The sequence below is a fragment of the Eumetopias jubatus genome, unplaced genomic scaffold (assembly GCF_037043125.1).
Source record: "Eumetopias jubatus isolate StellerSeaLion01/CBP00866 unplaced genomic scaffold, mEumJub1_p1.0 scaffold_1, whole genome shotgun sequence".
Lineage (NCBI taxonomy): Eukaryota > Metazoa > Chordata > Mammalia > Carnivora > Otariidae > Eumetopias > Eumetopias jubatus.
Genome location: NW_028274807.1, coordinates 9840914 through 9852950, shown reverse-complemented (window position 1 = coordinate 9852950; position 12037 = coordinate 9840914). Strand labels below are relative to the sequence as shown.

Genomic DNA, 12037 nt, shown 5'->3' with positions numbered 1-12037 from the left:
GCTTGAAATACCACAAAAAAATTGTAGCTAAACCTTATTCAAGTAGAAGCTTGTTGCTATAAAGAAGTCTCATCGGTTTGGGGGTGTGAGAGAAGACCCACAAATGTTACGGAGTTTGTGTAAAAGATGGTTTGGGATGGATGGGAATGTCTGTGGCATTGACAGTTTTGTAAGACATTTGGGTAACTTAAGGGGAGAGCTTAAGAACCCAGGCTTGTGTTTCTGCAGACAGCCTGTAAACTTGTAGGAGCCCCTGACTGTTGGTTGGAAGGCTTCACAGGCACAAGAGTCGGGCTAGGAGGCTAGCGCTTTCTGAATTTTATAAATCCCCACATTCGTGTACCTGAGCAGAAGCGGTATACCAAGCAACCGTGAAAGGATTCCATAGCTTTTTTTTTTTTTTAAGACTCTTTTTTTTTTTTTAGAGCAGTTTTAGGTTCACATCAAAACTAAGAGGAAGGTGGAAAGAGTTCCCAGCTTCCCCCAGGCGCCCCTCCCCCCACCAGGGTGGCACATTTGTCCCAGTCGATGAACCAGCGCTGGCATGTCATCACCCAGACTCCATGGTTTCCATCAGGGCTTGCTCTTGGCTGGTGTGCTTTCTGTGGGTGTAGACAGATGTGTAAGGACATGCGTCCACCATGACGCATCCACGCAGAGTAGTCTCACTGCTCCTCTGCTTCACCGCTTTTTTTTTTTTTTTTTTAAGATTTTGTTTATTTATTTGACAGAGAGAGACGCAGCGAGAGAGGGAACACAAGCAGGGGGAGTGGGAGAGGGAGAAGCAGGCTTCCCGCCGAGCAGGGAGCCCAACGTGGGGCTCGATCCCAGGACCCTGAGATCATGACCTGAGCCGAAGGCAGACGCTTAACGACTGAGCCACCCAGGCGCCCCTGCTTCACCGCTTTTATAACCCTCAACATAGAGGTCTTCTCACACCCAAGTCAGGAAGTTCTCTGAGCCCTTTCTTTCCTCTCTTCTCCCTGGCTATCGAACTTTCAGAACCCATTGTATGGAAGCTTATGAAGAATAGAAGAATATTTACAGGCTCTTTAAGCATTTTTATCAAAAGGATGATTTTGCTAAACGCTCAGCTCCGTCCTAGTTGGCCTTGACTTGCTGTGTATAGAGAGGACCCAGGATCCAAGTTCAGTGCTGGGTCCGACCTGTTAGCCTCGGCCCCAGAGTCCACGCTCTCTCCTTGTACCATGAGTTGCCTCCCCTTGTCCCGAAGACCTCACAGACTTACCCAGGGCTCAAAATAAGGGCATATAGATGAGAACAGCTTGATTTCACATACTGCCATACAAACACTGGTTTTTAAAACTGATCCTCATTCCGTTAGATCCTTGTAATCAGACTTGTCAAAGACACTGAGGGTGAATTCTCAGGACAGACTAAATTGATGCCTATTGAGGTGGAATCCTTAGTACACCACATTTTTGTCAGAAGAAAATGTGACTTAGTCTTGCCAGATTGGAATTTGGTTTTCTGTTGGAGGAATTCTATTTTTAAAAATGCTGGAGCATGAGACCTTTGTACAATATTATGCACCTTAAAACTGTAGATCTTGTTAACAGCTCATGGTCCTTGTTCTTTTATAGGTTCAGATATTAAAGGAAATACCATTGTGCCAGAATCTGAACTCTCAAATTCTTACGAAGACCAGTCCTCGTATTTTTTTGAAAAATATTCCAAGGATCTTTTAGTTGAGGTAAAGGAGCCTTTCTGGAAAGTAGATCCCAATCAGAACATTCCTGATCATGATTCCTCAGTGGATTGATGGGCAGGACCTCAAAGCAGACACGGGCCATGCCCTGGATCCACAGTGGGGAAACCTTCTGTGTGCTTATTCTGTGCTGTGTGACTGGTTTTCTCTCTGTCCCAGCGTATTTACAAGTAGAACAACTAATAATGTCAAACTGTGCTATGTACAGTATCCTGATCTGTGGCTTTTAAAAAAAAAAAAAAAAAACACAGGGTCTAGCTGAAATACTGCACCAGAAGTTCTCAGATGCCGATGTAGAGGAACGTCACCACGCGTACCTGAAGCCGTTCCGCGTCCTCGTCAGTCTGCTTGACAAGCCGGAAATAGGTAATGTGCAAAGTGCGGTCGCCATCATGGGCCCACTGTGGATGGCCTGTGTGAGACACAATCAACACGTTATTTTGAATGTAATTCCGTCATTGGAGTTTCCAAATCTTGAAGTACTTTAGTCATGTGTTCAGTTATCATATCTAGGCACCACTTAAAAGTTTTGCACAATATTCTGAACATTTTCATTAGAAAAATACCTTTGAGCTCCTCTTGTGCACACCTGTGTATGCACCTACAGAGCACATACCGTACTTTGTGAGAATGTTTCTTCAGTCAAATATCAGGCTTCAAATGAGCTTTGATTTTATTTTCAAGGGGTTGGGGTAGGAGACCCTCCTCCATCTTTTTGCCTTGTGACCTGGGGCAAGCCACTTCCGCCTTGTGGGCTTCAGTCCGTTCCTCTGCCAAATGAACCAGGTTGAACTAGACTCCGGTTCCTAAAGGTTCCCCTGTTACACACTGTGGTCCTGTGAGCATCAGCTAAAAAAATGACCTTCTCTCCCTTGCTTAAAGAATGGAAATTGCTCTGATATCCATTCACAGTAAGATCTTAATATCCAAGGCACCTGGGTGGCTCAGTCAGGCATCTGCCTTTGGCTCAGGTCATGATCCTGGGGTCCTGGGATTGAGCCCCACATTGGGCTCCTTGCTCAACAGGGAGCCTGCTTCTCCCTCTCCCTCTGCTTGTGCTCTCTCTCTCTCTCTCAAATAAATAAATAAAATCTTTAAAAAAAAAAAAAAGATCTTAACATCCAGTCACTTGAACACCATAATGGGGTCCTCATCTTCTCCGGGATTTCGAGGGGTTTTTTGTTAATTATTGTTTTTTGTTTTTAAAGATTTTATTTATTTGAGAGAGCAGGAGAGCACGGGTGGGGGGAGGGGCAGAGGGAGAGGAAGAAGCAGACTCCCCGCTGAGTAGGGAGCCCGACAACGTGGGGCTCTATCCCAGGACCCCCGGATCATGACCTGAGCTGAAGGCAGATGCTTAACCGACTGAGCTACCCAGGCGCCCTGGGATTTCAAGTTTGATGGTATCATCTGAGCGCTCAGGATTTGCACACTGCCTGGTAGCTGTTTGCAGAGAACAAGAATCGAGTGCATTTTTGAGGTCCCTTCTCCCTCTGGTCTTAGAGTGGAGGATGGAGACCCTTCATTTATTCACTCAGGGGCACACATGGAGCATTTGCTGTGTGGCAGGGACGATGCTCGGCTCTAGGGATGCAAAGGGGAAAAAAGGCATCCAGTCAAGTTGTATGGAAGGGACACTCTGAGGTCCTCATGTGTTTTTACTGTTGTTAATAATAACAGCTGACATTTTTTGAGCAGTTTTTTTGTGTGAAGTGATTTGTACATGTCGTCTAATGTACGTTTCCATACGTACCTCCTTGCCTCCAACAACCCTGAAGTGGGTTTTCTCACTGTTCCCATCTTACAGATGGAAAGACTAAGGTTGAGTAAGAGTAAGTGATTTGCTACGCTGGCAAATCTCTGCCCAGGAGCTGAGATTAAAGCGTGGTCGGTTTGACTCTAGAGCCTAAGCTGACAGGACACAGCTGCTTACCTGATTGCACGCAGACCCACCATACCCGAGATGCTCAGTCATGTAACACAGATGACCTTGTATCCCATGACATGTACGCTCTAACTGCTCTTAACCAAAGTCAAAGCGTGAAGCATTTGTCCCTCCAAGCTCGGCCTTAAGTGCCATCTGAAGCTGCCCTGTGCCCTTCCCCCCATCCTTCCCCTCCCCTGCTACCTCAACCAGTGATGGCTCCATTAGATTTTCCTCTTTCGAGTGACTGCAGCTCAGAAAAATCATGATTTTGGCTAAAAAATGAAGTGAGCTATGTAAGTGTATGGGGAGCTTCCTGCATAACTTGGGGAAATATCCAGAGCAAAAACGTAACCACATTTTGGAGGATGGGTGTTTTAGGTCTCGACCCTGCACCTGGGTGAGCCAAGTGAAATGTTGCTGTCAGCTTGAGCTCCCCCCACCGCCGCCCTGTCGTTTCCAGAAGGGGGTGAATGGCAGGCTTCTGCCTGATCTAACAGTCTAAGTTTTCTGTCTGTTAATTTCTAAGTCTAAAATTTCTATCTGTCCCCAGGGAGGATGTACTTGAGAGGCAGAGGAGTGGATCACACAGAAGTAGAGCTGGAAGGCCCAGCGCGGTCATTCTTTTGCTACCAGGCTTCACCCACTGCCTCGTTTTCTCCTTCAATCATGGCAACAAACTTGCCTTCATTTGTAAAAAGCATTCAGCTCTCTTATACAATAGATAAAATGTATGTGGGCCTTATCGTGGAAAAAGTTTTCTCAGAGGCACATCCTCTGTTTTTATGAAAAGGAAGCATAAAAGATTGGATCCATCTTTGCTTTTTAACACAGATATATTGACAGAGCTTTCATTTCCTCTGAATCGATCCTGTTTTCATCCGTTTGTGTACATGGGTGAGAAGTCAGTCCCTTCCCTGCCTGATGGTTGCTGTGTGTAGAGCGGAAATATCTAGTTGCCTTCCACCTGCCTAATCGGCAGGAATGCTTCCCTAACCTGCAGCTGGTTATATTCTTTTGTGCCATTTAGTAAGCTTTGCTTATTAGTGGTGGTATTTCTTTTGTGGGGTTCTAGCTCATGATTAAAAGAATTTAGAGGGGCAACTGGCTGGCTCAGTCAGTGGAGCATGCGACTCTTGATCTGAGTCATGAGTTCGAGCCCCATGCTGGGTGTAGAGATTACTTAAAAAAATAAAATAGAAAATAGGGGCGCCAGGGTGGGGCAGTTGGTGAAGTGTCTGACTCTTGGTTTTGGCTCAGGTTGCAATCCCAGGGTCATGAGATTGAGCCCCACGTTGGGCTCGTACTCGGTGTAGAGTCTGCTTGGGTTTCTCTCTGTGTCCCTCCCACTCCCCGCTCGCTCACTCTCTCTCTAAAATGAATAAATAAATCTTGAAAAAAAATAAAAATGTAAAAAAGTTTTTAAAAGAATGTAAAGCAGGAAAATTGCCCTATTCCATTGGTATTTATGCTGAGTAGTGTCTCTGGCCAAGCAGTTTATACACACTTATGGACACTGAGCATGCGTCTTGGCTCCCCCAGACAGAGTCTGGCCTGGAGTAGTTCCTTCACCTCTCGGTCCCTGTCCCCTTCTCTGTAGTCAGTACAACAACGTAATACCTGGTCATATGGCTACTTAAGGAGTAAATAAGGTAACAGATACAAAATATTTAGAACAGTATCCAGCACATGGTAAGTGCTACAAAAATATTGGCCATTTTTTTTTTTAAGATTTTATTTATTTATTTGACAGAGTCACAGCGAGAGAGGGAACACAAGCAGGGGGAGTGGGAGAGGGAGAGGCAGGCTTCCCCGCGGAGCAGGGAGCCCGATGTGGGGCTCGATCCCAGGACCCTGGGATCATGACCCAAGCCAAAGGCAGACGCTTAATGACTGAGCCACCCAGAAAAAAAGAATATCGGCCATTTTAATGGATGTTATTCCCCCAGTAAAGTTGTCATTGTCAAACTAAAGTTTCTGAGCATTTTAGGCAATAAAATTGTGTGTATAGTTACTCTGTTTCACGCATATGTCATTTATTGATTTAAATATGGATTATTCATCTCTGACCATTTTCTTTTTAATTGCAGGGCCTCGAGTGGTTGGGAATTTGTTTCTCGAAGTCATCCGGGCCTTTTATTCTTACTGCAGAGACGCTCTCGGCTCCGATCTTAAACTTAGCTATACCCAGAGTGGAAACTCGCTAATAAGGTATGGGTTTGGGTTTGGCCCCCAGCTTTGCGCTTCCTACCCCTCTCTAATGGCACGAGTCTCATTTCCCTATGTTTATTAGAAGTTGTGTGGTGCTAGAGAAAGCGGGCGTGCAAGGGATCACACCACTCATGAAAATAACCGATGCTCTTAAGTCAGTCACCACGAATGGCCTGTTTCCTGTTGCATACTGTGAAGAGTTTCAAAGGCATTTGAGCTGGTCTCTGCCCAGCCCAGGCTGTACAAACCATATTTACTGAGCAGGTGTGAAAGCCGTTGAAGGGCAGCTGGATCTGGTGTGCCCATGCGGTGACTTACAGGGAGGACGGCGGGGGCAGGGGGCGGGTCAGGACGTGGAGCCAGGGTCCAGTGGTAGAGGGGAGAGCCCGCCAGGGGCATCCTGAGGACATGTGCTGCAGGACCCCGAAGCAGAGCAGGTGGCGTTCAGGACACAGCAGACATGTTGCCTTGGGGCATGTAGTTATCTCTCAACCCTGGGTTTTGTTCTTGTTATTTTTTTTTTAAAGATTTTATTTATTTATTCATGAGAGACAGAGAGGCAGAAGGAGAAGCAGTCTCCCAAGGAGCAGGGAGCCCGATGTGGGGCTCGATCCCAGGATTTTCATATTTTGTTTGTTAGAGAGATCGGTGGTGGGGCGGGGAGGAAGAGTTGAGGGAGAAGCAGGCTCCCCGAGGAGCAGGGAGTCCCACATGGGGCTCGATCCCAGGACCCCAGGATCATGACCTGAGCGGAAGGCAGACGCTTAACCGACTGAGCCACCCAGGCGCCCGTTGCCTTTGTTCCTTTTAAGATAATAGTCTCTTCCTTTTTACTTTATTCTTGATGTAATTTCCTTCTGCCCGAATTGGCATTGGGTATATTGAAAATATAAATCTATTTGAAGATTTCTCTGGCTTCTTAATTGTAAATGTACCAAGAATTCTGAATGTTTGCTTTTTTTCTCCCAGAATGTTTGTTCTTTCTCCCAGAATTACTACTTTTCTGAATATGAAAGTAATACATGCTCTTTGTGGAATATACTGATATTTGAAGGTATCAAGAAAAAAGATATCACCCACAATCCCACCGCCCTTGAGAGAAAACATTTTCATTTCTTTCCAGACTTTGAATGCATACAAAAAATGTATATATTTTTTAAAGATGGAATTAGAGGGGAGCCTAGGTGGCTGAGTTGGTTAAGCGTCCAGCTCTTGATTTCGGCTCAGGTCATGATCTCAGGGTCATGGGATCAAGCCCTGTGTTGGGCTCCAGAGTCAGTGGGGAGTTTGCTTGAGATTCTCTTCCTCTGCCCCTCCCCCAGCTCACGCTCACGCACATGCTCTCTGTCAAATAAATAAATAAATCTTTTAAAAAATCATATTTAGGGGCGACTAGGTGGCTGAGTGTGTGAAGCGTCTGCCTTTGGCTCAGGTCATGATCTCAGGGTCCTGGGATCGAGCCCTGCATCAGGCTCCCTGCTCCGCGGGAAGCCTGCTTCTCCCTCTCCCACTCCCCCTGCTTGTGTTCCCTCTCTCGCTGTGTCTCTCTCTGTCAAATAAATAAATAAAATATTTTTTAAAAATAATATATAAAGTTGGAATTGCATTAGCTATTTAGTTGCCTGTTTTTTTTTTAAATGCAAGTTGTGAGTAGCTCTCCCGTCTTCTGCAATGGAACATAACGTTGCCTTAGGTTCCTCAGTAAGGATTTATCACTTACTTAAATAAATCCTGACTGACCAATCCCCTATTGATTGGCTGTTAGGTGGCTTCTACTTTTTCAGTATTTTTATATGACGTTGCAGTGGTATCCACATGCATACATCCTTGTGTGCCTATACAAGGACTTCTGTAGGAGAAATCCCTAGAATAAATTTCCTGAGTCACAGAAGACGCACATTTAAATTTTAGCCAAATTTCATGCCCAGATGGGTGTACCATGTTATTTCACCAACAGGGTATCTAAGGACTCACAGCCGGACTAAAACTGGTTTTCTACACCAGATTCTTTTCACATTAGCTCTTACACTTATTTCTGGGAGGATGTGTCAATACAAATACTGTTAAGGATGGCGTCATGCAAACTCCTCCCTATATCAGACCAGTAACATTTTTATCTTTGTTGGGATTTGTCCGTCTCTCTAGAAATAAATACACGAATTACAGTTTTTCAGACACGTGTTCTCATGATAGAGGGTTTCTCATAGATCTATTCATGAGCATCCACCTTCCTTTACAGTTCAATAAAAGAAAACAGAAATGCCTCTGAGATTGTTAAAACAGTGAATTTGCTGATCACTTCCCTCAGCACAGACTTTCTCTGGGACTATATGACCAGGTGTTTTGAGGACTGCTTTAGGTAAGTATCCAGTTCAGGATTATGGAATGTTTAGGAAGGAGTGGAAGCTTTCATGTTTTCATAGCTGCTTACTGTGGCTCAGGTTGGGTGGTCTCTGCTGAGCACAGGATGGAAAAGAATTCCCTTTAAATTGTAGTAGAATAAAAACGTTGCCATTAAGAAGGTTGAGGTAATCTCTGCCCCATAACTCTGGAGCTTTTTTATTTATTAATTCTAACTCAAGAAAACCCTCTGCATTTTCTAGTTGCAGTGACCAAATATATCTCCTTCACACAGCGCTCCTAGAGGCTCATTTGTTTAAAGGGGCTGAGTTCTTTGGTTCTGTGACTAGAGCGAGTGGTTTTAAAATCATCAGTCTTCTAAAATTCTTACTGAAATTTTTTATCACTGGTCAGATAAAGGCATTAATGTCTTAAGCTGCCCTAATCAGCTTTATGTCACCGTTCATCTGGTCAGTGGCTTGTACCACCTCGCCGTCATGGACAGTGGCATGCTCTGGGGACCCACGTGTTTCCCTGAGAGCCTCTCCCAGGCCCCTCTCCCCACAGTAGGAGGGATAGTGTAATCTCTCAGACCCTGTCTTGTCCTGAGTCACACGGTTAGGCTTCCTTGCTGTCACTGTTCTTCCCCTACCTAGCAACTCAGTAGAAGCTTTACTTACTGTTTGCTGTGGGCTCTCCTCTGGCGTACTCATTAGCTCCTCAGGACATCCCAAAGAGAAGTAGGCACTTGGATCACATAAGAAAGCCAGAGCCCAGAGATGGGAGGTCCCTTGTGTGGTATTGCCCAGGAAATTAGCAGCGGCCAGCCAAAACAGGAACCCAGGAATGCCTGACCTCCCAGCCGTTCCCACCGTGCTCACCCGTGTCCCCTAGAGCCAGGTCCCGGTGGGCATTCAAATCTGTGATGAATCCATTAACTGTAGCTGGGCCCATGGGCGGCAGCAAGGCCATGTTATACTGAAGCTAGAGTATATTTTGGTCAGCCTATTTCCATTTCAGAGTTACAAGGTGTGCTTTCCTTTTTTTAAAAAAAAAATAATAAACTATGGAATATTTCAAATGTAAGAAAGAATAAGAAATAATGCCAGACACACATGCACTTATTAATGAAATTATACACTTGGCCATTGTTTTTCAGATTTTTTTAAAAAGGAATTAAATGTTGCTACCCAGATAGAACTAACTCCCACCTTCCAGCACCTTCTCCTTTCATACTGTCCTGCCCATGATGTTGTCTGTGCTTTTGTAACATGTGTTTCCAGAGATGACATAGTCTAGTGTGTCTGTTCAAGTTTTACACAAGGGGTATCAAGTTTTATATAACTTTCTGCAGTGTGCTGTTTTGGGGGTTGGCTAACAATCCTCTTGAGATCTGTCTGTACATCCAGCTGAAACACCAGTTTCCATTTTTTCCTTGTTGCAATAGTACTTTGTTCTGTCTCTTCACAGACCTCTGCGGGGTTCCCTTAGAGCAGACTGGGAGAACGGTTGCTAGGTTAGTGTACACAGCTCAAGAGAGGCCTTCTCTTCCTCAGACTCCAAGATAACTAAGTGCTAATTTGCAGGGAAGACAATTAATTCAGGTTGAGTTGTCCTGTGATTGGAGATGAATCCAAAGTTCCTCTGTTTTGAGAACCAACATGTATATGTTTTTTAACTTACCTATTAAACCAGTTGCCTGCTTATTTAAAAAGAAGTGTTACATTTTAATATAAGCAGCTCCCCATAGAGCTGACTGGTGAAGTTTCGCTTCTCTATGGAAGCTGGAGAAACTAAGCAGCTCGTGTGGATGAGCTCATGGGTGTCGTGCAAGAGGAGCCATCTCAGGTTGCTCCTACAGCAGGTGGGACTGCTGTTCAGCCCGTGTCTTCTCTAGCCAGGCAGCTTCCCTTGGAACATGCCATTGGTTTGAGGTGGGGGGACCTAGCATTTGCTCCTGTCGATAGAGCTCCAGATCCCCTGGGTGTGGCATCCCACCTGGGCATGGGTCCACCCTCGTCTGAACAGATGAAGTTCAAGTCTGAGTGAACCTGTTTTGGAGACAAGCAACTTCAAGACAGACTGACACTTCTCTGTGTCTGATAGTTTTAGTCACTAAAGCTTACTTATTTATTAGAACAACAGGGCTGCCTTTCATTATGTTTGAAATAGAGTAACTTGATTGGACATCATAAGAAATGCGTGAAGGTATTACAGGATTTGGTTTTCTTTCCTGTGACTTATGTAGACCGGCAAAGCGGAGTTACACTGTTGGGAAGAACATCAGCCCTCCCCCAACGGTGTCAGAGCTCTGCACCCTCCTGGTGTTCCTTCTGGATGTTATCCCCTTGGTAAGGCCCCTTGCCAGGAAGAGGCGGCTCCACGCGTGCTTGTTTATGTTCTGGTTTGTGTCCTTGGCCTGATAACCCTCGCCTTCCTGAAAAGTGGGTGTGCATAAATGCACAGCGCTTTCAGTGTTGTGGCATGAAAGATGTAGCTGAATGTAATCTCTTATGTCTTTTATGTCTTATTTAAAAGAGGTTATAAAACTTTGAGCCAGTTGTAACTGGCCTGAGCCAAAGTTATGTCAACCAGAGGTGAACTAGCATCACCCTGCACTTCAGTTGTTTAGGAGTGAGAGTAAATGTATTTCTAGGTAAAACTGTGCTGTTGGCTAATTTTCTTAAAGGAAACTAGTTTCCTTAATATAGAAATAAACATGGCAATGATCTTCTATTAAGAAAAGTAAAGACACTTGAGGGGCACCTGGGTGGCTCAGTCGGTTGAGCGTCTGACTCTTGATCTCAGGGCTCTGAGATCAAGCCTCACATGGGGCTCTGTGCTGAGTGTGGAGCCTGTTTAAGATTCTCTCCCCCTGCCCTTTTCCCTCTGCTCATGCACTCTTGCTCGCACATGTGCTCTCTCTCTCTCTCTTAAATAAATCTTTAGGAAAAAAACCATAAAAAAGGTAAAAAGACACTTGAAAAGAGAAGAAGAATGTCCATTGATTTGTCTAGATTAAAAAGAAGTATTTTGTTTTCTGATTTGGGAATGAACACGAAACTTATTCAGGCTCTAAAAAAATTGACTTTTCAGGGCACCCGGGTGGCTCAGTCCATTGAGTGTCTGACTTTGGCTCAGGTCACGATCTCAGGGTCCTGGGATCGAGCCCCACGTTGGGCTCCCTGCTTAGTGGGGAGTCTGTTTGTCCTTCTGCTCCTCCCCCTGCTCGTTCTCGCTCTTTCTCTCTCTCATATCTCATAAATAAATAAAATCTTTAAAAAATTGACTTTTTTAAGGCGCCATTTTGAGGTGCATTTTTTTTTTTCTGACCAGAAATTGGAAACCTGTTAGTTAACTCATTTCTGTTTTCCACAGGAACTTTACTCCGAGGTGCAAACCCAGTACCTCCCTCAGGTCCTGGGCTGTCTGGTGCAGCCTCTGGCTGAGGAGATGGAGGTGTTAAGCTTACCCGAGCTGACGCATGCCTTGAAGACATGTTTCAAAGTGCTCAGTAAGGTCCAGATGCCACCTTCCTACCTGGACATGGAGCCCGCAAGTGGAAGCACGGTATGCCCCCCGGGGAGCTGACGGGGTTCTCTGGGCTGGGCTTATACCTTCCTGGGAGCGGGAAGTAATTAGGGTTGGTCAGGGTAGGAGTAAAGATCAGAGGATATAAAGGTAATATCTAAAATATGCTGCTAAAATCCTCAAACACTTCCCAAGAGCTTTTAGCGTGGAAGCTGACCACCCCCCTTCCCTTTGCGCACCCCCGCCACTTCCTCCGACAGTTACTGGTTCAATTCAGCTCACGGTCCAGACCTTGTTATGTG

General features: G+C 45.2%; 1 protein-coding gene across 3 annotated transcripts in view; it reads left to right on the top strand.

The window, feature by feature from the left end:
- Positions 1-12037, top strand: part of DOP1B (DOP1 leucine zipper like protein B) — a 112896-nt gene that overhangs the window by 50067 nt on the left and 50792 nt on the right. For all 3 annotated transcript variants that reach the window (XR_003610916.2, XM_028113968.2, XM_028113961.2), the window contains exons 8-13: positions 1605-1714; positions 1981-2095; positions 5744-5864; positions 8104-8223; positions 10453-10555; positions 11583-11774. Coding sequence is in view for 2 of the 3 variants with exons in the window: in XM_028113968.2 (XP_027969769.2) it covers positions 1605-1714; positions 1981-2095; positions 5744-5864; positions 8104-8223; positions 10453-10555; positions 11583-11774 (761 nt within the window). In the remaining variant the exon portion in view is untranslated. The remainder of the gene's footprint in view (positions 1-1604; positions 1715-1980; positions 2096-5743; positions 5865-8103; positions 8224-10452; positions 10556-11582; positions 11775-12037) is intronic.